The sequence below is a fragment of the Ailuropoda melanoleuca genome, chromosome 1, assembly GCF_002007445.2.
Source record: "Ailuropoda melanoleuca isolate Jingjing chromosome 1, ASM200744v2, whole genome shotgun sequence".
Taxonomy (NCBI): Eukaryota; Metazoa; Chordata; class Mammalia; order Carnivora; family Ursidae; genus Ailuropoda; species Ailuropoda melanoleuca.
The window spans coordinates 197,301,670-197,328,187 of NC_048218.1; the positions used below are offsets into that span (position 1 = coordinate 197,301,670).

General features: G+C 38.5%; 1 protein-coding gene across 2 annotated transcripts in view; it reads left to right on the forward strand.

Moving 5' to 3' along the window:
* AKR1D1 (aldo-keto reductase family 1 member D1) overlaps nucleotides 1–26,518 on the forward strand; it is a 79,870-nt gene that overhangs the window by 34,471 nt on the left and 18,881 nt on the right. For both annotated transcript variants that reach the window (XM_011218327.3, XM_034672859.1), the window contains 4 exons: nucleotides 12,752–12,919; nucleotides 15,990–16,106; nucleotides 21,894–21,971; nucleotides 25,970–26,092. In XM_011218327.3, the coding sequence (XP_011216629.1) occupies nucleotides 12,752–12,919; nucleotides 15,990–16,106; nucleotides 21,894–21,971; nucleotides 25,970–26,092 (486 nt within the window). The remainder of the gene's footprint in view (nucleotides 1–12,751; nucleotides 12,920–15,989; nucleotides 16,107–21,893; nucleotides 21,972–25,969; nucleotides 26,093–26,518) is intronic.

Sequence of the window (26,518 nt, forward strand, 5' to 3'; positions counted from 1 at the left end):
AAAACTTATATTTGAGAATTTCCAGTTCAGTCTAACAAACATTTAGTAAAAACCTCCCAGGTATGAAGCACTAGGCTATAGAAGCTTCAAATACGAAGAGAACAGTGTCTGTGCTGCCTAGGGATTAAAAATCAAATAGAGAAAGCATACTCTTTAATAGCTCATTGTAGAACAATGAAGATAAGAGTAAATGCTATCCTAGAACTATAAACCATCTCTCTGAAAACACAGACAAGGGAATAGTTAAATTTGACTTTTAAGATTGAGTGGGTTTCCATTTAAACACAGTTTCTACTTATAAGAAAAATATCTTTCTGCCTTCCTCATTGCAATTCAAATTTAATGCTGATTACCAGAATAAAGAGTGGTATGTGTAAAAATGCTACCAGATTTGTGTGATTGCGTAGGAATGACTTCTGGAAAGCTAACTGTGAGTTAGAAGGCAGAGAGGGAGAGCTGAGGCAGGACGTTTGGGGCAGAAGGGGAAGTATTGAGGCACAAGGATAAATGATACGTCCGGCAAAGACCAAGCCCGCAGTGGCTGGTACAAGGAATTAGTGGTGGAAGCAACAGCAGCTGGCTCTGGAGATGCAGGTTGACACTAGATCATAAAGGACCTTGAATACCATGCCAAGGAGTTGGAGCTTCACTCTGCATAAAAGGAGGAATTATGTGAAGTTTGGAAACAGAGGAAAAGCATCATGAGATCAGTGCATTTGAAAGATAACTCTGTGGCAGCATAGAGAATGGAAGGCAGAAAAAAAGAAAAATAAACCAAGAGTAGTTAACTCTTGTATCACAATCCCACATTCCACTGCAACTGCCCAGTCCCCTTGTTTTTGATAATGCAAAGGAAAATCACTGTTGGAACAATTACAATGGTCTGAGTCATTGGCCCCTTCCTCTTCTTACTTTGCCCATTGTCTGTCTATGACCTCATTCACAATCTTGGCTGCAGCAACATCCATGCAGAGACACCTAAATCTCTATTTCCTATTTTTTTGTTACATATCCCCATACAGCTGTGGACTGGCTACATCAGAACCACTTGGGGATTTTTTAAAAAAACACAGATCCTTAGGCCTCACCTCTAGCGTACTGAATCTGGGTCTTAAGAGGTAAAGGCTGCTTTTAACAAGCTCTTTGGATAATTCTGTTGGACAGTCAAGTATGTACTCTGTCTTTACAGACACCTCTAACTCAGTATGACAAAAGTACACTATCCATCTCCCCTTCCCCCACCCCCCAAAATACTTCTCCTCCTGGCAAATAACTACCACTCTAAGCCCCCCATGCCAGAAGTCTGAGTATATTCCTTCATTCTGCCCTCTTCCTCATGTGTCCTTGTCCACATTACATCCAAACGATGGCTGTTCAACTTATCTCAGAAATCGGTTTTCAATTCACACCCTCCTCTTTACCTCCTTGGTCACTGCCTTAGTTGAGGTTCTTAATTTATCGTTAGGCCATTCTTCCGATTTTGTCCCCTCCAATTAATGATCCAAAGTGGGGCTGTCAGGATCTTCCTCAGACCCAAATCTGATCATGTCACTCCTGTGCTTAATTATTTCAATGGCTCTCTATCAATTACAAGGTAGAGTCCACATTCCTTACCTTGCACACTGAGCTTTCAAGGTTCAGTCAAGACCCATCTGTCCAGCAGAATCTACCACCACTCTTCCACCTCTCCCTCTGTGTGTAGAACGTAACTGCTTAAGTTCCTTGAACAACTCTCCCATCTCCATGCTTGTGAACATGCTGCCTTCTACCTGGAACACCCTTTCTCCTGGTTTGTTCAGTTAGACAACTTCTACTAAACCTTTAAGACTCAGCTCAAGGACACTGCTCCATAGAATCCCATCCCTCCAGCCACCACAACTTGCCCCTCTTGCGTGTTCATATGGCCCCTTTTACTTGATTCTACTGTAGCTCTTATCATACTGTATTATAATCCTTGTTTCTCTGCAATCTGCCCCACAAGACTGTGAAATTCATTATGAAAGGGAGAATGTCATGTTCAATTCTCTATTTCCAGGATAGTATCTAGTATGTAATGGGTATTCGGCTGATACTTTCGAATTAATAAGTTTGTAAAAGGGGATCTGTTTCTGAGCATCAGAAAAGCTAGGGAGATATAAATGGATATGATAATAACAGCTAACATTTTGGGGACACTTAACATGAGCCAGGAACTCCTTTATGTACTTCACATTACATGTATTTTCTTTTTTTTTTTTTTTTAAAGATTTTATTTATTTATTTATTTGACAAAGATAGAGACAGCCAGCAAGAGAGGGAACACAAGCAGGGGGAGTGGGAGAGGAAGAAGCAGGCTCATAGTGGAGGAGCCTGATGTGGGGCTCGATCCCATAACGCTGGGATCACGCCCTGAGCCGAAGGCAGACGCTTAACCGCTGTGCCACCCAGGCGCCCCCACATTACATGTATTTTCTAATTTAATCCTTAAGACATTAGGAAAGATATACCACTTAAGTCCATTTACAGATGATAAAACTGAAGTATAGAGAGATTAAAAAATTGCCCCAAACTTACAATGCTAGGGAACAGAGCTAGGATTTGAACCAATGTACTTGGGGTCCAGATCCAATGTTCTTTGTTTTGTTTTTTTTTTTTTAAGATTTTATTTATTTATTTATTTAACAGAGAGAGAGTGCACAAGCAGGGGGAGTGGCAGGCAGAGGGAGAGGGAGAAGCAGGCTCCAAAGAGGAGCAGGAAGCCCCAAACAGGGCTCTATCCCAGGACCCTGGCGTCACGACCTGAGCCAAAGGCAGACACTCAACAGACTGAGCCACCCAGATGCCCCCCAGATCCAATGTTCTAATCCCTATACTCTATTACCTGTTAAGAATATATCTAATGTCAATGAAACTGCATATATCTAACTATAACTTCCTATGTGTATTTTCATTTATGAAAGTACCTAGGAATATACATCCTGAAAGTATGTAGAATATGTGTGTGTGTGTGTGTGTGTCCTGAAACTCAGTCGGGCTCAAAGTGCTGTGCCTAGCAATAAGTACTATTAAGTACCTACTCTGTGTTTAGTAATATTAAAGCTATATGTTAGAGACATTCAAAACCAGTCATGTGTTATTTCCCCAAAAAAGAGTTATAATTCACTTCAGAAGACATACACAAGTTAGACAATATGACATAAGAAGAATACCATGAGAAATGAAGATCATTCATACACCAACTACATTTGTGAAATATTACCAGTCGTAAAGTAATAAATGGAGTTAATGGTATATCTCACAAAATCAGAAACTCTAATGCAAAGAAAAATATACCACATTTATCTGGAAGGTTTGTTGGGCTGCAGAGGGAGATGAGGAATGGGAAGAAAGAGAATCTCACATAAAGCAGATTCATGGCTTTCTATTCCAAGCTATGCAACTGATAAAACTCCTTTGTCATCTTCCCAGGACTGATGAGGCAGAGGCTAGAACCACCTATGCCCAAGTCAGCCACTGTGACATAAAAGTACTCAAGTAGATTTAGCTTCAGAATCAGTCTTAGTCCTAAAGGCAAAGTCTGATGCCAAAATTTAGTCTTCTCTACTTGGCATGCCCGAGATTTTTTTCAAACCTTCATTCCACAACAAGGGGTGCAAGGCAAATGCCAGGCTGAGGCAACTCTTTAACTGAAATTCATTTGTGTTTTGTGTATGTGGTCATGTCAGTCAGTATCTGTCCTGGGATCCTGTTCACTTTTTACACGGAAGTTAGAGAGCAGGAGAGTGCCAGGGACAGATCTAGGCAGGTCTTCGGGGGGAGAAGGGTGGGAGCAGACATGAAAGGCCAAAGTAAGGAAGGCTAACAGTGCCTCCTCTGACCTCTGCCCCATTTAGATTCCACCAGAATATGTGGAGACAGGAACTGGGAAAGCAACTTGAAGGAACCATACTACGAAGCTGTGTGAGGGTCCCCAGCCCAGCTTCTCATGGCTTTCAAAGAGTTTTCTTTCTCTTATTGTGCCCAAATTTCTTATAAAGGTGTTTCATGCCTGTGGACTCAGGGAATTTGAGATGGAACCAACACTTAGTATCACCAACCACTCTGTGAATTACCCCAGCTGATGATGACTAATGAAAACTAAAATGGGCAAATTATCTGTGTGACTTTTTCCTTTTAAAAGCTTCCCAAATGTTTTCATATAGGGATGCAATGGTCTATAACCGCCTCCCAACAGATTTTCCCTACAGCTCTATCAGGGAAGGTCTGATGGGTGACAGTGTGGGTCTTATTCCTTTTTTCAATTTTGATAGAAATTAATTCTGTTTTTATGAACATCAGTCCGTGGAGTCAATAGCCCATATTTATCAAAAACTTCAAGTAAAACTCAAGAGTGTTACCAGACATGCAAATGAGATAAATCCAGGACTAATGGTAAATATTTTGAAAAATGGTCAATAATTTAGTTTGATAAATATTAATCGTGTGCTTACCACATGCGGGGCATTTTTCTAGGTAATACAGGGATTGAAACAATGAGGTCTAGAAACAAGGGATTTAAGTGGAGTGACCAAGGACAGAAAAAAAGACACATATAACTAAAATGTAAGGAAAAGCTGAAGTGCTTTAAGAGAGGTAACACTGGTTCAAAATTAAAGTAGCAATAAGCAAATCCAATTATGAGGTAGATCAAGAAACATCAAGTTGTGGAGAAGGAGTGGTCTAAGAAGTAGATTGGGGGTCGTAAATGATCCAGTATTCCTTCCTGGGTTGTCCTTGTTGAGATTTCAGTAGCTGCAAGCAGTTTTCACAGTCTGGAGAGTGAGCCAAAGGCTTTGTATCTGGGGCAAAGGAGAGGTGAAGTCCAAACCTTTGATGAGTACCCAGGGGGAGCCTGAAACTTGATGTTTCTGCCCCTGAGCTTGAAGAGGATGGGAGGCACAGGCTTAGGACTCCTTCTCAGGATTTTGCCATCCTTTAAATATCCCTTGCTTTCTCCTCAATGCCCATTGAATCCCGCTCCTTCTCTCAACCTAAGAAACCCTGTTTCACCTTGTTCTTATACCAGGTATGTTTATTATACACTGGGGACAGCATGTTAAAGGAAAAGAATAATGCAATGACGATTGTTAAGCATGATAAGGAGAACTTTATTCAAGGACGAGTGCTGTCGTGATAGGTCTAGGAACCACTGTGATGGGATTTTGCAGGGGGACAGAGGGGTTGAGCGCCCACTCCGAGTACAACGTGGACAAGTGGGAATTTATAGCCAAGGACCGAGGTGGGGGTCAGTGGATGGAAAGTTACTGAGGGGACACATCCAGGATAAGAGGTGATTCTTGCTAGCCACCTAGACATCACCTGGGCAATGGTGGCAGATGAGGAACCTCATTAGACGGGGAGGGGGATCAGATATGGAGGCTGGGGGCTGTTGCTAAACTGACTTATCAGGATTCTTGCTGACGTTGGATGATGCAAAGGCAAAAAATCTTTGTCAGAGGTGATGGTGGTTCTATAGCCTCTACTTAAAGAGACCAGGAACCAGGCAGGAAGCACAGCTAAGTGTCGTGGGGAGCTAAGTCTATTTCTCCATGTTGTCCTGCTTTCCCATTCTGATAACGGGAATGAGTGCAAGAATAAGTAGAACCAGAGATCCTAGGACCAGTCCAAGGATAGCAACTTTCTCCACTACAGCCGATGCTATGCATGAGCAAGTGTCCAGCGTGGCCTGATTTTCTAGCAGTTTTTAGAAAATATTATAAAGTAATTATTAATTTTTAAGAAATAGCAACTCATTTGTAGTTTTGTAAAACGCTCTGTGGGCTAATATGCTGAGGGTCAAGAATTCAGTTGGTGTTTATTTTTACTTTTAGTATAATGTATATCCTGAGTTCTTTCCAGTACCTGTGATCTCCTCACCCTCACACACCTGCCGCAGAAGCCTTGGCTTTTAAAAATCAAACACCAAGAAATGACCTCTGCGTTTTGTTTATACATATGTATATAAAATATATAATATGTAAATATAATAAATAAATATAAATGAACTGATACATATATCACTCCTTCCATATATTATGGAATATGATATATATATACACCATTATATATATATTGCATATATATATATATATATATGTACTCCTTCCATGTATATATGGAATAATGGTATATATGTGTGTATATATTTATATATACACACATATATACCATTCCTCTCCAGAGGCAATTAGTACGAAACATCAAGCTGCAAAAAAATGTGGGGAAGGAGGGAGCAGTTGGGGATAACAAAAAAAAAAATACCAGGGAATAAAACATTGGTTTATTTTTTATTTTTTTTAATTTTTTTTAAAGATTTTATTTATTTATTTGACAGAGATAGAGACAGCCAGCGAGAGAGGGAACACAAGCAGGGGGAGTGGGAGAGGAAGAAGCAGGCTCACAGCAGAGGAGCCTGATGCGGGGCTCGATCCCATAACGCTGGGATCACGCCCTGAGCCGAAGGCAGACACTTAACCGCTGTGCCACCCAGGCACCCCAAAACATTGGTTTATTTTTTAAAAATACTAATCTGCCCAAGTTACAATGAATCAAAAGGAGAAGAGACAGGACACATAGAGATCAGGTGAGAAGGCTTCTACAATAAATCAGGCAAAAAAGAACAAAGACTTGAACGTGATTGGTAGCTGTGAGGAAATTAATTTGGCTGGAGCCTAGGAAGGAAGTAACTTGGCTGAAGGCCACACATTGTTGGGGGAAGCTCTACAAAGCTGGCAACCAATTGGATCTAGGCTAAGGAGAACAGATAACATGGTAGATCCAAGGCAAAAATGATGCTTTAGGCCCAAGTTCTTCAAATCTAAGGCTTTGGAACTTATTGTCTTACCTCTTATTTTGATCTACCTCCTTTTCTTTTTTTTTATGGTTAAAATTTTGAAATACAATGGACTTAAGGAGGGACAAATACTTTTATAGCTAACACTGTTAGCTATAAGATCCAAAATTAGAACATACCAAACCCCAGAAACTCTGTGTGTGCCTTTCTCAACCTGAATGCTTTCCTCCCTCAAGAGGGGATTGCTCTTCTAATTTTTATGGTGATGACTTTCTTGCTTTATTCTAAGAGCTATGCAACTGTAACATACATTTCTATACAATTTTTGAAATTTATGTGAATAGAAACACTGGACGCACTTTTTTTCCTGCTTCTTTTTCTAAATATAATGTTGTAAAAGTCACCCATGTTATTAATCATGGTCTTTGACCATTTTTATTGCTCTGTGATTGCTTAATTATAAGAATATGTCAGTATCCATTTTACTGTTGATGGGCATTTGAATTGCTTCCAGTTGGGGGCTTTGCAGACACTATCGTGCAGAGTCCTACACAGGGGTCTTATTGTACACACGTAGGAGTTTCACTAAGATATACACCTGGGGGGCGCCTGGGTGGCACAGCGGTTAAGCGTCTGCCTTCGGCTCAGGGCGTGATCCCGGCATTGTGGGATCGAGCCCCCACATCAGGCTCTTCCGCTATGAGCCTGCTTCTTCCTCTCCCACTCCCCCTGCTTGTTCCCTCTCTCCCTGGCTGTCTCTATCTCTGTCGAATAAATAAATAAAATCTTAAAAAAAAAAAAAAAGATATACACCTAGGAGTGGCAATGCTAGGTATATATCTAGCATTGAGTATGTATCTTCAATTTTTGGAAATGATGTCAATATAAATAATTTCCAAGGTATTCATATAATTTGCACCCCTTCCAACAATTTATGAGAGTACCCCTGCTCCACATTCTCACCAACATTTGGTGTCTTTTTAATTTATGCCGTTCTCGTAAGTATGGAATAATCTCTTATTGTGGTTTAATTTCCATTTCCTTTACTATCGATGAAATTGCCCAGATTTTCATATTTTTATTAAACATGTTGATATCTTTTGCAAAGTGACTGTGCCTTCTGTGCATTTTTCTTTATTGAATGTCTGTTTTCTTATCGATAGTGGATTTGTAAAAGATCTGGTATGAGTCCTTTGTCAGTTACAGCTATGTGAAAATATCTCCTCCTATTTGTCTTTTTACACTTCTAATGGTGTCTTAATGAACGGAGTTTCTTGAGTTTAATGTGGTCACGTTTATCACTCTTAACGTATCATTAGTGTTCTCTGCAGTTTAAGAAATCCTTCTTTACCCTGGTGTCTTAGGTTGGCTACTCTGGAGAACAGCCTCTGAGAAGGAGCTTGGCATGCAGGAGGCTTAGGGGGGAGTGCTCTCAGGAATCAGACCTGTAGGGGAGTGAGAAAAGTAAGTCTGCTCAGTGGGGAGAGTTGCCCTATGATCCAGTCGCTCATTAGTCCCACAGCGTGCTCTGGAATGGTGCTACAGCATTGCGCTAAGTTGAGGTAAGAGAGCCAGGCTGTTATACCCTGTCTCATTCATAGAGGGGCTCAGATGTGAGTAACCAGCAGCCAACACTGCTGACAGCTGAGCAAACGAGTGCCTTTATCCTGTGGTATGCCATGACAGCCACTACAGTTTACCCTCGGCGCCAACTGAACCTACTGGCTTTGTGTGCCAAGTTCACTCCTGGGAAAATCTCTTCCAGAATTTTGTTTGTCTCTCTCCTGGAAAAGTTTTTAAAGGGGTAGGTTAACAGGATGAAATGGCTCCTTCTGTTTAAGCTGTCTTCAAGTTGCAACTTATCTCCCTTGTGGACTACCCATTCTAGATTTCTCTCACCCTTAACCAACATCTCTTCTGGTCTAGGTGACTTATGAAATATTACAACCTAGATCCTCATCTGTCAAGTTGTCTGAGTCCCTGGTCCACTTATCCTTCTCAGATCATGGCTGCTGCGCTTATCCATTAACTAGCAAAAGTGGGATGGGGTATATCATTGGATGGCCTAGGTGCCCAGTGTTTTCCTCCCTGGCTCATCATGTGACAGTGAAGGAGCCCTCTCTCCTCCAGGGATTAAGTTACTTACCCCTGCCAGTATGGCAACATCTTTCCTCAAATACTGAGCTTTTGAAATAAGGAGACTGGGTACCCCTGGAACCTAAGACTAGGAACTAGGATCCACAGAGCCTCAAATTCAGGGATAAGAAGTACTCATATTCTAAGTGAGTCAAAGGGAGTAATGCTAATCTGAACCACTCCTACTGTGTGTTCAGACTTGTGTATTCTACCTACTGGGGACACAACACCATATAATGGACGTTGACCTAGGGTACGTGTTACATCCTGGAAGATGGCACCGCAACCTAATAGGGTTCTCCCCTTTCTTAAGTGGAGGAAGGGTGCTGTTGACCATTTTAGGACACGGAATTCTTTATTTCACTGATATCATCCCTAATGGTGGAGTCAAAATTTTGCATTTAAGATTCTACTATCATATCATTTATTTAAGTCTCCAAATATGGTATTCTCTTTGATCTTTCTGAGTTTTCCTTAAAGTGAATTTTCTTAAAGAATCTGTCAGAATGTACATACAGTTCTTTTATGCTACATTTAAGAATTGTAAAGAAACATTTTTCTCACATCCACATTTCCAACTAGTTCCTCCATATTGATTAGAATTAAGTCCAAAATAGTTATTCACCTCACTGCTGCTTCTGCCATCTGAAGGAAAATATTTTTAGCAAGCAAAGACTGTACCAGACATTCAGCTTTTAGAAAAGGCTCTTTAATGGTAGCTGAATAATAGAAGACTCTCACTACTATAACTTACTTCTGCACCATGTCTTTATGAAATAAAACATCATTCGTCTATTACTTCAGGCTAATGGTCAGTACCATGCTCCTAACTTAGTCTTTGTCTTTCTCATCTCTTTTTTTTTAAAGATTTTATTTATTTATTTGACAGAGATAGAGACAGCCAGCGAGAGAGGGAACACAAGCAGGGGGAGTGGGAGAGGAAGAAGCAGGCTCCCAGCGGAGGAGCCTGATGTGGGGCTCGATCCCAGAACACAGGATCATGCCCTGAGCCGAAGGCAGATGCTTAACGACTGAGCCACCCAGGCGCCCCTGTCTTTCTCATCTTCCTTATCCTAAATGCTCTCCCCTATGCCTCTTGTCTTGGGTTGTTCTTTGAAAATATAAGCATATACTTTTTTTAAAATTTTATTTTATTATATTATGTTAATCACCATACAGTACATCCCCAGATTCCGATGTAAAGTTTGATTGCTTCATTAGTTGCGTATAACACCCAGTGCACCATGCAATACGTGCCCTCCTTACTACCCATCACCAGTCTATCCCATTCCCCCACCCCCCCCCCTCTGAAGTCTTCAGTTTGTTTCTCATAGTCCATAGTCTCTCATGTTTCATTCCCCCTTCTGATTACCCCCCTTTTCTTTATCCCTTTCTTCCCCTACCGATCCTCCTAGTTCTTATGTTCCATAGATGAGAGAAATCATATGATAATTGTCTTTCTCTGCTTGACTTATTTCACTTAGCATTATCTCCTCCAGTGCCGTCCATGTTGCAGCAAATGTTGAGAATTCGTTCTTTCTGATAGCTGAGTAATATTCCATTGTATATATGGACCACAGCTTCTTAATCCAGTCATCTGTTGAAGGGCATCTCGGCTCCTTCCATGATTTGGCTATTGTGGACAATGCAGCTATGAACATTGGGGTGCATATGGCCCTTCTCTTTACTACGTCTGTATCTTTGGGGTAAACACCCAGTAGTGCAATGGCTGGGTCATAGGGTAGTTCAATTTTTAACTTTTTAAGGGACCTCCACACTGTTTTCCAGAGTGGCTGTACCAACTTGCATTCCCACCAACAATGTAGGAGGGATCCCCTTTCTCCACATCCTCTCCAACAATTGTTGTGAAAATATAAGCATATACTTTAATATGCATTGTTTGGGTGTTTTTCCCTTGTATTAAATCGATTTGAGTTCTATACTTACATTTACCAATTGCAGCCATAAAATCTCAGTGCTATTTCTGAGATTATATTTACCATTTCATATGAAGCTATATTCTTTTCATTAATACTATGTATATACCTGATAATGGAAGTAGTATTTTCAATTTTTTCCCTTAAATTTCTGGATTCTACCCCAAGCCTCCTCTTCCAGTGTATTTTTGTTGTCATACTTGCTGTCGTCCATAACATCTCATTTTACGGGATGTTTTGTGGGGCTTTTTGGCCTCAATTTCCATTCAAGCTCTATTAATCGTGTTGTCAATTAAAAAACCAAAGAGGTATTTATGACATTCCTGGAATGTGTGTCTCTTTTCCTAGCTATTTGATATTTGTGACTATGAATCCTATTTTCTAATACCATCTGTATAGCCAATTTGTTCATTTTTCATATCCTCTTATCTTCTCAATAGTGATGACTTTTCAACTGAAGTAGGGAAAGAAAATATAATTTATGCTTCCAGGACTTTTTCTATCCAGCCCAGGACTATAAAGTCACTAGAAATGCAAGAGATTTCTTGTCTCACTCATTCTCCATAAGTTATCTTCTGAGGGCCAGAATTCACAGGTCCGTTGAGGTTTGTCAAGCATTTGGTTAGAACACTGAAGATATAGAAGCAAGCACAAGTAGTTCTCAACATTTGTGTACAAGATCAGAATGCTCCCCATCTGAATACGAGGTCAGTTACAATCTACAAATAAGATTAACCCTGTACTCCACATACAACCTAATAGATGATTTGAACATTTTATTCAGCGAGATTAGATGCTTGTCTTCATGGAAATATCCATCAACGCTTCTATCTCTCCTTAAGAAAAAAAAATGTAACTAAAATGAGACACACTCATGTATATTTAAAATGTGATAGCTAAAGAACAGTGACTTCTGTGCAATCTGAAGAATGGATAACTTATACTTCTAGGGTCAAGAGTTTGTCAGGTCTTTTGGTTCTGACAATGTTCAGGAGAAAGGATAGTCTTATGCTTCATGAAGGTTAATAAAATGAACAAAGATCTGGCTACTGAATTTGATAAAAATATATCTTGAAAATCTAACATGCCACCCAACACTCTTCTTTCCCAGTTTGTTGAGGAATAATTGACATACAATAAACTGCACATATTTAAAGTATTCATTTCGATAAGTTTGACTCATGTACACCCATGAAGCCATAACTATAATCAAGATGGTGAACATAACCATCACTGCAAAAGTTTCCTTGTGTTCTTTCATAATCCCTCCCTGCCACCCGTGCCTGCACTCCCTGTCCCCCACCCCAAGTAATCACTGATCTGCATCTGGTCTATACATTAGTTTCCATTTTCTGGCATTTTATATAAATCGAATCATAATGTATTTATTTTTCATCTGGCTTCTTCCACTTAGTATAATTGTATAGATATTCACCCATGTGGTTATAGTAATACTTCATTTCTTTTTATTACTGAATGATATTCCATTCTGCGGATGTATCTCTGTTTATCCAAAACTTTGATTTATAACAGAGCCTTCTTCAATGAACATGTACCTTCCTATAACAACATAGCTATCATGCAATCTCTTGTCACTGGTAAAACTGGTCAAGTTATGTTTCTGAGGCCACAAAGCTAGGGCAGACTTGGTATGGAAGGAGTCCCCCACTGAGGGTAGGGAGGAAACTCCCTGTGAGGTCAGTGTCCTCAGCCTCCAGACACCATCTTCCAATCACAACAGCGTGTAATCAGGAATTTGTCCTTTTTGTTGTAAAACAATGTCTATGTGCAGAGTATCCTGATGAAGAATGATTAAAGGAAAGGTCCATTTCTCTTCTTCCTCACTACGATGCCCTTGCCATTTCAGACCCCTAAGGGGACCTGTGCGAAGTCGGTGAAGATTGCCATTGACACAGGGTACCGGCATATTGACGGGGCCTATATCTATCAGAATGAGCATGAAGTGGGGGAGGCCATCAGGGAGAAGATTGCAGAAGGAAAGGTGCGGAGGGAGGATATTTTCTACTGTGGAAAGGTAAGATCTTCCCTTCACCCTCCAACTCCTTATATTAATATTGGATCTCGTATCACTTGTCTCTGTTAAAGAATGTTGGGCTCACCCAGAAGAGTGAGTTCTCAACTCCCAAATTCCTCATTCTTGCCCAGAATTCAGGGACTGATTAATTAGCCCATTGAAGATTAGGGCAAATCTCCTTCTTCATACATGGGCATTGATTTAAGACAATATGGGAAGAGCCAAATCTACAAAGCGGAAAAATTGGGGAGTAGAGGCAAGGTGGGGGGGGTGGTTCATATTACATAAGCATTTGCCAAAGCTTTCTTTAAAGGTCAGCCTTCTTTTTTTTTTCTATGCCTATTTGTCCATAGATCGCTAATTTTTTTATTGAGCTACAATTCACATACCATAAAGTTCACCAATTTAAATCAGTGGCTTTTCGTGTATTCACAAAGTTGCATAACCGTCACTACTACCTAATTCCAGAATGTTATCATGACGCCAAAAAGAGCCCCATACCCACCAGTAGTCACTCCCCATTTTTCCTTCTCCCCCCAGTCACTGGTAACCACTGATCTGCTTTCTGTCTTTGTAGTTTTTTTTTTTTAATTTTGGATCTTTTATACAAATCAAATCATATGATATGTGGCCTTTTGTATCTATCTGCTTTCACTTAGATAACATTTTCTCGGTTCATTCATGTTATAGCATGTATGAGAATTTCATTTCTTTTTTTATGGCCACATAAAATTCTATTGTATGGATATATGACATTTTGTTTATATCACTACTTTGGAGCATTCGAAATTTCCAATGTTAGAAATCACTATCCACTGAAGAGCAATCAGAAAGATAAAGCATCATGATTAAAATGCAAGCCACTGGAAATATAGATGCATATTTACAGGCAGCTTTGCAGAAATAAAGCTGTACCACTTTGGAGAGTGAGTAATACAATTCTCCTGAGTGTTCTAAAAGAGAAGAAGATATGGCTTCTGACTTCATCCACTCCCCAGACATCCCCTCCTCCCAGCTCCCCACTCAGGCTCCTTGCCAAGCTCCCTAGGAGTTTGTGGTTCCCCAAGTCCCCAGTCACTTACGGATTATGACTCTAAGGGGCTACATAGAGCCACTATCCCAAAATATCAGCCTGAAGCTTTTTACTTTATTGTAGCTTTACAATTTCGATTCTTTAAGATTTTATTATTACAGTGTCTCCTTAGACTAAACACCAAACCTTAACCTGGTGTTCCCAAAATGTTTCTGGTGAAGAATAATCTTGAACTCAGATCCTGAGAACTTAGGACAAAGCTGCCTACCCAAAGCCAGAAATAGTTACGGAGATTTATGTCTTATCCTAAAATTTTTTCAGACTTATATTTCCCCCCATAATGTGTTCCCATTTGTTTATTTTGTTTCAATGTAAAAATAAGGTTTTAAGTTACCACCAAGAAAAATAAACCAAAAAACTTTTCTTATCTCCCCTGGTAAACAACTAAAGCTGTTGCAATATCTATTGTGTTGGAAAAATTGAACCCAATTAAGTCATCTATTTCATAAAGTTGCTATGAGTTAATGTTTACAAAGCACTTAAACATGGTACCTGGCACAGAGCTAGGACTATATATGTTTATTGAATAAAAAATAAATTAAAATGTATAAAACAGAAATTTCAGCTAGATGGGATGGCAGCAATAACACACCAAAGGGGCCCATGATAATGACAAAAACACATTTTTCTGCTACTCTTTCCACATTGTTTTCTCTTCTTTATGCATTTAAGGCAAGAAAAAATTATTGTCCAACATAGAGAAAAATCAAATTTACCAATTTTGCTTGCCCTTACTTGTGACAAAAAGGATACAGAAATTTAAGTTTTTTCCACAAAAACACTGAGCAAATCTGATGCTCTAAGAAGATGTATTAACTTACCCCAAGGCTCTGAGGATCCCTCAGTACCCTATGCTTTATAGACCTTGAGGGTGCACATGCTCCAGTTCGACAATCTAAGCCTTAATCTTTCATTACCTAACACTTTAGAGATTGAGTAATTTCATTTTCTTTCTTTCTTTTTTTTGTTAAGCTAAGTTTCTTTTATTTTTCCCAGCTTCACTGAGGTATAATTGCCATATAATATTGTAAACTTAAGGTGGACACCATATTGATTTGATACATTTATGTATTGCAAAATGATTACCACCACAGTATTAGCTAACACCTCCATTGTATCATGTAATTACAATTTCCTTTTTGTGGTGAGGACATTTAAGATCTATTCTCTAGCAACTTTCAAATATATAATATAGTAGTGTTAACTATAATCACTATCCTTTATAATAGATCCCCAGAATTTATTCATCTTATAACTGGAAGTTTGTAGTGTTTGACCAACATCTCCCCATTTTCATCTGTGGCTAGCTGTCAAATTACTGACCTTTATTGGAAAGGCCCAGGCTGGGTCTTCCACACCACTGTTTTGGTGATGTTATCAGTTTAGCCAGAGAGCCAGTAATTTCTTAGTAGAAACTGGCAGAATTTCCCTGGGGTCTGAGTAGGACCAAATGAGGACAAAGGAGCAGAAAAAGGAAATCTAAACATTTGCAATACTTTAAAGTTTCGCCAGCTTCTGCACCACCTGTCACAAGGTGAAGGATCCAGTGAAGTCACTCTCACAACCATATTTCTTGTTCTGCTAAAGCACCCCTTTATTAGAGTGTCATGAAAATAAAGCGCTAAGCCCAACCAGCTAGTCAGGTACATGTGCCCTATCTACACAACGAGGAGAAGTGAAAGTGCTGAGGGTCAATTCAGAAATTAACAGAGAGCAGGCAAGGCTCTGTCACTGAACTAGGTGCTCTGTGCTTCAGTGGATCTTCAAATCTCGGGTACATACCGGATAAAATACACTCCAGGTGTCAAGAGTTGTGTGAGCTCATCCTATACCCAGATGACACTGCAGCATAAAGATATTTTTGTAAAATGAAATGAGTGAATAATGTATATGAGTGCTTTGTTAAGAATAAAGGGCTGCATTTTATTAAAAAATAAGTATAGATGTTAGTTAGCGATCACCTTTTTATTCTTTCAGCTGTGGGCTACAAGGCATGTCCCAGAGATGGTCCGCCCAACCCTAGAGAAGACCCTTAATGTCCTCCAGCTAGATTATGTGGATCTTTACATCATTGAAATACCCATGGCTTTCAAGGTAAGTTCAGATGCCTAAAGGTTAGGTCTCTGCTCTTTGGCAACCATGAACCAGCAGCTGTGCATGTGAAGCTATGAAGCTAGTTTATTACTTATCACCACAGACTGTTAAGGGGTTTTGTTACTATACGTCAGTACTGACCAACCCCAACAAATGCCTACAAAGATTATGTGAACCAGACTCAGGCCTGGAACCCTAGTTTCTGGATTCATAATCCAAAGCACTTGCTATTATATCTGGTCTTTACAATTATAGTTTAAACTCTCTCCATCAAACCAACATGCAGTCCCCTGACTGTATTCTACATTTTAGTTACCTAGCATTCAGGCACACCCTTCTTCCTGTTCACACAGTCATGAAAATGTCTCTGCAGAACATAAGGCAACATAATATATACAACTGAAAACTTACACCCTCCACCCCCTCCAAAAAGAAATAACCCAAAGAATAGTCATCTTTTTGGAGCCAGATTCAAGGTCAGGGTGTCTATGTGATATTTATTCTTCTAGTTCAAATTCACTCCTTCTTTGAACTTTCTCAATTTATGGACTTGGTAATTTAACCACGAACACACCTGTATATACACTGCTACAGAGCCGTCACTGCTTTAAAATTTCATTGAGGGCAGGAGAGATTGAAAAACAAAATTGGCCACTTGTCCACAAGATAAATCAGATCCCGCTGCTAGTCAGGAAGAACAAAGACTCTGCCATTACAGTGGCCAGAATTCCTTATGCAGCCAACCTGACTGGCTGCCCCTGTTCTGTCTCTGGAAACACTTTCCTTGTTGACTGTCCTCTGTGGTCACATCCAACAAGGACTTGGGGAAAGAGTGTCCTTTTGCATTCTACTTCATGTAGATATAAGTTTGGAGGCTCCACAATGGCCTTGGTAATCGTAGGCTTCTATGGTTAGATTGAGATTTTGTCGACAAGGCAATATCCCTTAAAATGTAATAGGCTTTCAGTAAATTCAAATTCAGTCAGGTCCCTGAATGACTAATTAAAACTAGAAATCTGACAGGGTCACATTTCCTATATCTAACCTGTGGCCTATGGTTTCTGTCTCTTAGTAAAGAACTTCCTTGTTTTACTCAGCTGCCCCATCTTCAGCTTACTGACCTCCATCTGACTTGAAATAAGGCAGGCACAGCTAATGTGTTCCTGGCACCCAGTCTGCAACTCATTGGATGGTGCACCTTTGTCCAATAGGGCATCTGTGGCCTGAGATCTTGCCTTCAGATACAACCAGAATTCTGCCAAAGTCCAATATTACTTCCCTTCAGGATTCTTACCTTCCTGCCTTGGCTGTCACTAACTTTTCTATCTCCAGAAGGCTCAGATTTGAACTTATGTCATCTTGGATGACATCCAGAAGTACAGAGTACCCATTTTAGCAAAATAGCATCTTATCTCTCATCTTACAAGCCCATTAGCAATAAACGCATCTTTCTTCAAGACCTACCTGAAGACTGCAAAAATGGCCAACAAATTCTAATACCCAGTGGTGTTCTACTAAGTCCCCTAAAGCTCCAACCTTAGCCCATTTGTCTGAGTCTCAAGACAGAACAAAGCAACAATTTCACAGATTCTATGCTATTGCAGAGCAAGGATTTCCAATTCTCAGCTAGAGGTGGGATGTTTCTCACTGTCCACTATCCCATACTGACCTAACGAATTTTCCACTTTGGGCCCATTACTTGCCATACCCCAACATCTTTGTATTAGTCAGAACTTGTTATAAATGGCAGAAATCCAACTCAAACTGGTGTTAGCTAAAAAGGGAGCTAAGAATTCCAAGGCCCTTTATCTCTGTTTTGGTTGGCTTCATTCTCAAAAATCCTTCTCTATATGATGGCAAAATGGCTGTTGACCTGCCAAGCCTACATTGTCAACACAATGTGAGAATTCAGAGAAAGAGAGATCACACGTTAAACCTCATGGACAAATACTGACTAGCCTTCCTTTGGTCATGTACCTGTCACTGATTAATCTTTGATTAATCTTTGCTAAGGGCCAAATGGGTGACTGACTGACATCTATGATCAAGAATAAGAGCTGGGTCAGCCCACCCAAACAACATGGAAAGAGCTCCTCCAGGGGAGACAGCATAGGTATGATAGAAAACAAAATAAAGTATTTCTACTATAATTAATCAGAGTCCACTTAGCATAGTGGTAAGGAGCATGGGCTCTAGAGGCGGGCTGCCTAGTTCGAATCCCAGCTCTGTCACATACAAGCCAGATGACCTGGTCAGGTTATTACCTGATCTCTTTCCACATTACCTAAACATGATGCAGTGGAAAAAGTCTGTATGGGCTTTGGAGTGACACAGAAGAGGGACTGACTTTAGCTTTCTTACTTACTAGCAATAGTCACTTTGATCTTTCTTTCTTTCTTTCTTTCTTTCTTTCTTTCTTTCTTTCTTTCTTTCTTTTTTTTTTGTTCTTTCTGAACTCCAATTTCATTAGCAGTAAAATGGAGACAATAGCAACTACCTTGACAAGTGCTGTGAGGACTCTTTAAATTATATATGTGACATCACTGGCACAATGTCTAATATTTTATAGATAATAAATGAAAGATAATATTCTGAAATGTTCAGATAGAAGGGAACCTTAGTAATAAGATATCCCAACAACCTAATTTCACAGAAGATAAAGTTGAGGCCCCAAACAAGGAAGTAACTCATTCAGGTTTAAAGTTCATTAAAATGGGACCAAATGGTGGGTTCCCTGATTCCAACCCCATACTTGTTCTCCTACATGACACTGTCCTCTGCTTTGTCCTCCCAAACATAGCAATCCCAATACCCTGTGTACTATAGTGATTTTTACATTTCAGGTTCTTGGGAGTTATAGCCTCAGCCCTCATCCTCACACAACTAACTTCAGTCGTGTTCAAATGGTAGATTTCTAAGCCAAATCTTAAAGATTTGGAAAGAGCCTCTATCTAAAAGTGAGAAAATGAAATTTACTTCTCTGTGGCTGACCAATGATTTGTAAAATCTTTTTGGGAAAGGTAAATAGAGAATTTCCACTCCTATTCTTAGATGGAATCAAGGCTCAAGAATACAGAGAGACAGTAAAACTTTTAACAGTGAGAAATGACACAGTATAATGACATTACTTCCCACGTGAACCTATAATTCCTATAATTGAGAAATCAATCTTTGAAGCCAAAATATCACATGCTTTTTGAATCTCATGATTTTTTTAACAAGAAACCTTTCTTGCTAAAATATTTTAGCACTTTAATATTTTTTAAAATGTCAAGTTAACAAGCAGACACAATTTTAGAACAACAAAATACAAAAAATCACAATAAGACATTTTTAAGGATTTTTTAAAAATTTACTTATTTAAGAGAGAGACAGGGAGCATGAGCTGTGGGGGGGAGCAGAGGGAGAAGAAGAGAGAATCTCAAGCAGACTATTTGGAGCTGGACGCGGGACTCGATCCCAGGACCCTGTGATCATGACCTGAGCTGAAACAAAGAGTCTAACATTTGACCGACTCTACTACCTCGGTGCCCCACAATAAGACATTTTTAAAAGATGAATGAAATTACTACTGAGCAGGAATGAGAGTCAATAGCATGGGTTTTTAGAGGGTTGGATTATTCTTCTAGCAATGTCTTGCAGTAAGGAGCAGGAATAGAGGACAAAGACAATAGGTTTATCAGAATGAATGGATTAGTAAAGTAGACACAGCAGAAGCTTAAGGGAGGCATCATAGAAATATTTTAAATGGGTGCAAGCTTGATAAGGACTTAATTAAAATCTGGAGAAGTAAAAATTATTTAATAGAGTTCATAATGAAGGCATAAAGCCATTTCAGGACAGAAGTAAATCCAGGAAATGCAAAAGGCAAGAAATATGGAAAAAGACTGAAGTGAAAATGTGGGTCATAAGTGTTGAGAAGGTCAAAGAGCTTAGAAATCAGAGATAGAAAGAGTAATTAACATGAATGATTAGGGGGCATTGAGGAAAAAGGAGCCCTTTTCCTGTTCTCAATGAGACAGGAGGAACTAAGAAATTATTTTCACTAAAGAGGACAATGCAGAAAATGTTATCACTAGGGGGAAGTTTCATTCAGGTGAGATGACAGAAGGAAAAATTTTTTAAAATTTTAGGAGTATAATTGATTTTGTCCAGTTGCTTGATTTTCAACAACAACAAAAAAATTCCTATTATCAAGGTCTATGGACTTCCATCCTGTCATCCAAATCTAAAAGACACTTTGTTCCCATATTATTTGATCTCTTTAAATACAGGTGACTACTACCTTTTTCTTCAAATATTTTCAGCTCATGGTTCTATGATATCACCCTCTCAAGATGCTTTGACAGCTTCTTCCCTATCAACCTGCAAATGTCATTGTGCCCAGTACTCTATCCTCAAGGTGATCAGTCGCATGGATTGAATACCACTTTATGTGCTGAGGACTCCCAAATTTGTCTATGGCCAAGACCTCTCTGAGCCTCTCTCAGACTTCTTTGTTTAATTGCCTCCTCAAATACCCAGTGAGTGTCTAATTGCCATTTCAGTCTCAAAATATCCAAAATAAAACTCTTGATAACTAGCCTAAACTCAGGGAATGATCACCACTAGCCAGTCAAGGAACCTAGAAATCATCTTTTATTTTTCTGTATCCTGCCATTTCCAAGCCCATAAGAGATGGGTCCCATTTTTAGATATGGTGAAAAAGGAAAAATCTGAAAACCAATGGTTAGTCTTCATTGGAACAGGATCACTCAAAAACTAGGTTTGATATGAGATAATTTGTGAAGTAGAAAACAGATGCTAAACTCCTGGAGAGCCTGGAAGGGGAAAGAAGAGAACCACTGGGCACATTAGTCAGAACTAAGAAGTAATGTGCTGAGTTTTCCCTTATATGTAGACAGTGTTCCATTCATTAGCTACACTTTTCTTAGCTGAAGAACTTCCTCTCACACTTGATGATTTTTGGTTTCTTCTCAGAGTAAGAAATTTGCTGTTGGCAAAGGGTTAGGGTTAGGTCAAAACAATGAGCCTAAAAGTCCTAATTCTCGACTTCTACCCTTTATTTGTGAGTGATTTTGTTATTACGGGTTAGAGTGGCTGGTGATGAGGGTGAAAAAGGATTGCACAAAGAGTGGAGCAATAAACAGGACAGAGTTTATTCACTCTCCATGGGAGGAGGGGGGCCAGACAACCAGATAAATGTCGGCCCCAAGTTTCTGTCAGCCTGGGCCTCTTAAGGGGTTTTGAAGGATGTGAGAGGGTTATAGCTGTACCCATTGTGGGCGGGGGGGGGGGGTCAACTCTTGGCCAGGTAGAGCAAGAGGTGGCAGGTTTTTCAAGGGGCTCTGTCCAGGGCTCGTCCGGGATGTGGGCTGTGGTCTGGCTAGAGAAGAATATGTTTTGTAGTTGGGGTCTACTTTCCAAAAATATAAAGCACCATGACCTAGAAAAACAGAGTTAGAGAAAAGTGCAGATACCTGTGAGTTTTGTCTGTAAGTGTGGCTGGAGTCCAGGTTGGGGTGGGGGGACATTGAACAGATTCCTTTCATTACGAGAGAACTTCATGGTTTAAGAACAATAATAATCTGTTCAATAGGAAAAGGCAAATGAATGCCAGGGTGAGATAATGAGACTAATGTGTAGTATTTATTATATATAAATATATAAATAATTAAAATTGATTTGCTTTCCCAGGGCCAGGGTGTATGGCATAATGGCAACTCAAGTTCCATAATTTTAATTCCCAGATATAAATAAAATAAGTTATGCTCATTCTTTTTGTAGCCTGGAGATGAAATCTATCCTAAAGATGAGAATGGCAAATGGTTATATCACAAGTCAAATCTGTGTGCCACTTGGGAGGTAAGTTTAAATGGGCCTCTTTTCTTGAAGACTACATTTTTAAAACTGTGATCTGATTATTCCTGTTCCATTTATGGAGAAATGCAGCCTTTACTACTAATGGAAAGTAATAGTCAGAACAGGTATTTTTAACCATAAGCAAAGGTGTAAAATTCCCACTTCTCTGCACTGAAAAATCCTTGATTTTCTTTTGTTGGAAAAGAAGAATGCCAAAGGAGAGAGAAGTATAGAAAGAAAAAGAGAGGAAAAGAAATAAGTTCTAACATAACTGTAAATAAAAATATAAAAATGAGGGGCGCCTGGGTGGTGCAGTCGTTAAGCATCTGCCTTCAGCTCAGGGCGTGATCCCGGCATTCTGGGATCAAGCTCCATGTCAGGCTCCTCTGCTGGGAGCCTGCTTCTTCCTCTCCCTCTCCCCCTGCTTGTGTTCCCTGTCTCACTGGCTATCTCTCTGTCCATCAAATAAATAAATAAAATCTTTAAAAAAAATTAAAAAATAAGAATATGAAAATGAGATAAGTTCACAAATTTTTGAAGTTTCTCAAGTTGAATTTATAAAAATCATTAATATGATATTTAAAAGAAACAAATTTTAAATGATACATGAAAAACTGAAAATAATTCTGAGCAAGCTGTTGGCTCCTTCCCCAAGATTATAAGAGTAGGAAAACTAGGGGAAAGTCCTGAGAAAACCTGTATGGATTCATGTTGGGGGTGAAGGGTACAGATATTTTGAACTGGTTTCTTTATGAGGTAATATGGCAGCTTTTACCTAGAGTAGAAGGCAGCCCAATAAGCTGTAAGAGGATAACATAGGAGAGGACCTTAGAGTTCTTTTTGCTCTTTCTTTTCTCCTGCTACAGCCTTGGAACAAATATTGTCTGCTCCACACATGCAGAAACTTAAGACTCATGTTCAGATGTCTTCAGGAATCAAATCAGAGTAGCACTGAAATCCTGAACTTGTGAGAGGCTGAGAAAAACATAAGTTACTATCTGACCTCTGGCAGTTGTTTCCCTCCCTCTCCCATTCCAAACTCCAAAGGCTGGGAAATTACACTCTAACAAGTACCTCTTTCTAAGATATTTAGAAAGTGGACATCCCCTCTATAGGTAATAGCTGATTATCTGAATTGTGGAGTTGTTTTGAGGGGTGAGGAGGCATTGATTGAGTTTTCTGGTGCCTGGGGCTCTCCACCCAAGAGACCATACACTCATTCCTGACCTCAATGTAGATGACTAGGTTTGGAGTCTGCTGTTCCCTTCCAAGGAACTGCCCTATAATATAGCCAGTATCCCCAGGAAAAAATGTGTTCACAACCCCAAATTACAAGGCATTTATTTTACAAAGACACTCATATCTTTTTTTTTTCTTTTAATGATTAAAAACCAAAACACCGGGATGCCTATAAAGGTCTTCTTAATCTTAACGCAGACCTTGTCAGATTTCAGAAGCAGCAAAGTAGCCATCCTGCTGCCATCACAAACCCCGAAGCGCAGAGGCTAGATCTTGATATCTTAATTAGAGATCCAAACATAAACAGAACAGAGGACCAAGAACTTTTAACTTTTTTAGTTAATATATTCAAGGAGATAAGATATTAGCAATATGAAACAAGAACAAGAATACATTTTTTTAAAAAAGGAAAAAATAATAATTAAAAAAATGTAAAACAATGCAATCAATGGGATAAAAATAGAATGGATATAGACAAAGAAAAAATTATCAGATTGAAAAATCAGAATGAGCAACCCCACCACCCAATATGAAGAAAGAAAGGACAAGAAAATTTTTTAAATATGAAAGAAAAGCTAAGAGATGTAAAGGATAAAATTAGAATTTCTAGTATTCATGCAATAGGAATATCAGGGGAAAAAAAGAAAGAAAAAAGAAAAGAGGTAATATTTGAAGGGGAAAAAAAGAGATAAAGGGCATGGATTACCAAAGAGAAAAGAAAACCCTTACCTAAATACATTACAGTGAAATTTCAGAATATCAAACCTACAGAGAAAATGTTAAAACTTCCTAGGTATAGCAAACAAACCAATAAAGTAAAAAAAAATTGAAGAAATAATAATAAATCAAGGAAAAGACAGGAAAAGAAGAGGGAAAATGAATGGATGGCAAAAATAGATAATAAAGAGCAAGATGGGAAATTTAAACTCAGTTGTATTAATAATCACAATATATGTAAATAGTCTAAACAACTCAGTTAAAAGGCAGAGGTTATCAGAATAGATAAAAAGCAAATCTCCACTATATATATTAAGGAATTCCATTTTAAATAAAAAGACACAAATAAGTAAAAGGTTAAGAAAAAAAAGTAAAAGAATAAAAAAGACATACTAGGCTGACGATAATCAAAAGAAAGCTGAAGGAGCTATTTTAATACTAGCAAAGATTTCAGAGCAAAAAGTATTACCAAGGATAAAGAAGTTTGTTTTATAATAATGAAGGGATCAATCCTAAACATCTATGTACTTAATAACAGAACTCCAAAATACATGAAGCTTAAATGAAGAGAACTGAAAAGAGAAAGAGAATAATCTACAATTATGGTCAAAGATTTCAAAACCTCTCTCTCAATAATTGAGATAATAAGTAGACAGAAAATCTATAGAAGAGATTTTAACATTATCAACCAGCTTGACCTAATTGACATTTATAGACTACTTCACCAAAATATAACAAAATGTTATTTTTCAAGCGCACAAAGAACATTTCACAAAATAATCTATTGTCCGAGACATGAAACAAATCTCAATACATTAAATAATATTCTTTATGCAAAGTAGGCTGTCTGATAAAATTAGAATTAAATTTGAAGTCAATAACAAAAATAAATCTGAAAAACCATCAAATATTTAGAAACTAAAAAGCATACATGTGAATAACTCATAGGACAGGAAATAAAAATTGTATTTAAATATAAAGTATATGTTAGCAACACACAATTGGAAATGAAATTTTTTGAATGATATTAAGTATTAGAGATAAATTTAACAAAACCAGTGCAAACTTAAACAGTAAAAACTATGTGATACATTACTGAGAGCAATTTATTTTCAAGTAATCTCTTGCCCAACATGAGGCTTGAACTCACAACTCCAAGATCAAGAGTTACATGCTCTACCAACTAAGCCAACCAGGTACCACTAATGAGAACAATTTTTAAAACTCTAAATAAATTGAGAGATATATCATGTTCTTTGATAGAAAGACTGAATAGAGATATATCATGTTCTTTGATAGAAAGACTGAATACAAAATTGAGATATTAATTTTCCCCAAACTGATTGAAAGATTCAACAGAATCCCAATCAAAATACCAAAAGAAATTGAAAAGCTGATTCTAAAATTTAGAGGGAAGTGTAAATAGTATGATGATAAAAGATTCAATTTACCAAGAAAATATACCAGTTTTAAACACATATGTACTATATAAAATATCTTCAAAATATATAAAGCAAAAGTCGATAAGCTATAAGAAGACATTGATAAATTCTTCTAATATGGTGGGAAATTTCTGACATATTCCTTTAAATTATTGAGAAGCCAGGAAAAGCTAAACCCAATTTTGTATATAATGTGTATGTGTATTTATATATATATGCATGAGAGAGAGACAAAGAGCAAAAGGAGGGAGAGATTTGTATCTAATAAAAGGAGAATATACATTTTCACACACACCAGACATTTATAAAAATGGATCAGGTACCATGCCATAAAGCAAATCTCAACAGATTTCAAGAAATAATATCATTCTCAATGGACTGGTATACATTGTGAAAATGCAAGGGGAAGATATGCTGTACAATATTTCCCAAACTAATTCAATTATAGAATTCCTGCCTGTCTCTCCCACTTTTTTTTTTCTTCACAGAATGCCTATTAACATACCCAAGGACTTTCCTTCTCAAAGAATTCATAGTCACCCTCATAAACATTCTCATTTGTTTTGAGGCTTTTTTCTTAACCCATTGGCCTTTGCTCAACAGGCTTTGGAAGCTTGCAAAGATGCTGGCTTGGTGAAATCTCTTGGAGTATCCAATTTTAACCGCAGGCAGCTGGAGCTCATCTTGAACAAACCAGGACTCAAATATAAGCCAGTCAGCAACCAGGTACAGTTTGATAGGAGGTGGGAGGTGAGAGGGGGAGTGTGAGGGATAGGGGGAGATTCCAATATTTACTTAACAGGAGAACCCTGGACTAGGAGTCAGAAATCTTGGGTCACTCTACGTATATCTCATCATAGGGCCCCGAGAACAAGTCTTTTGACTTCTCTCAATTTATGTCTTTTAAAAAAAGATTTGCAAGTTCAAATCTAGACAAAAATAATCCAAAAAATTTTTTGAAGAAAAATAATGAGGAGGAACTAGATCTGTGAGATATTAAAATATACAGAGTACTTAAAATTATGTAAGATTAGTATAAGAACCAACATACAAATTAATAGAAAATAAGAAATACCTTAGAAACAGGCCCAAGTATAATAAAAACTTAATGTAGAAACAATAACACAAACTAATGGCAAAGGGATAAATTTT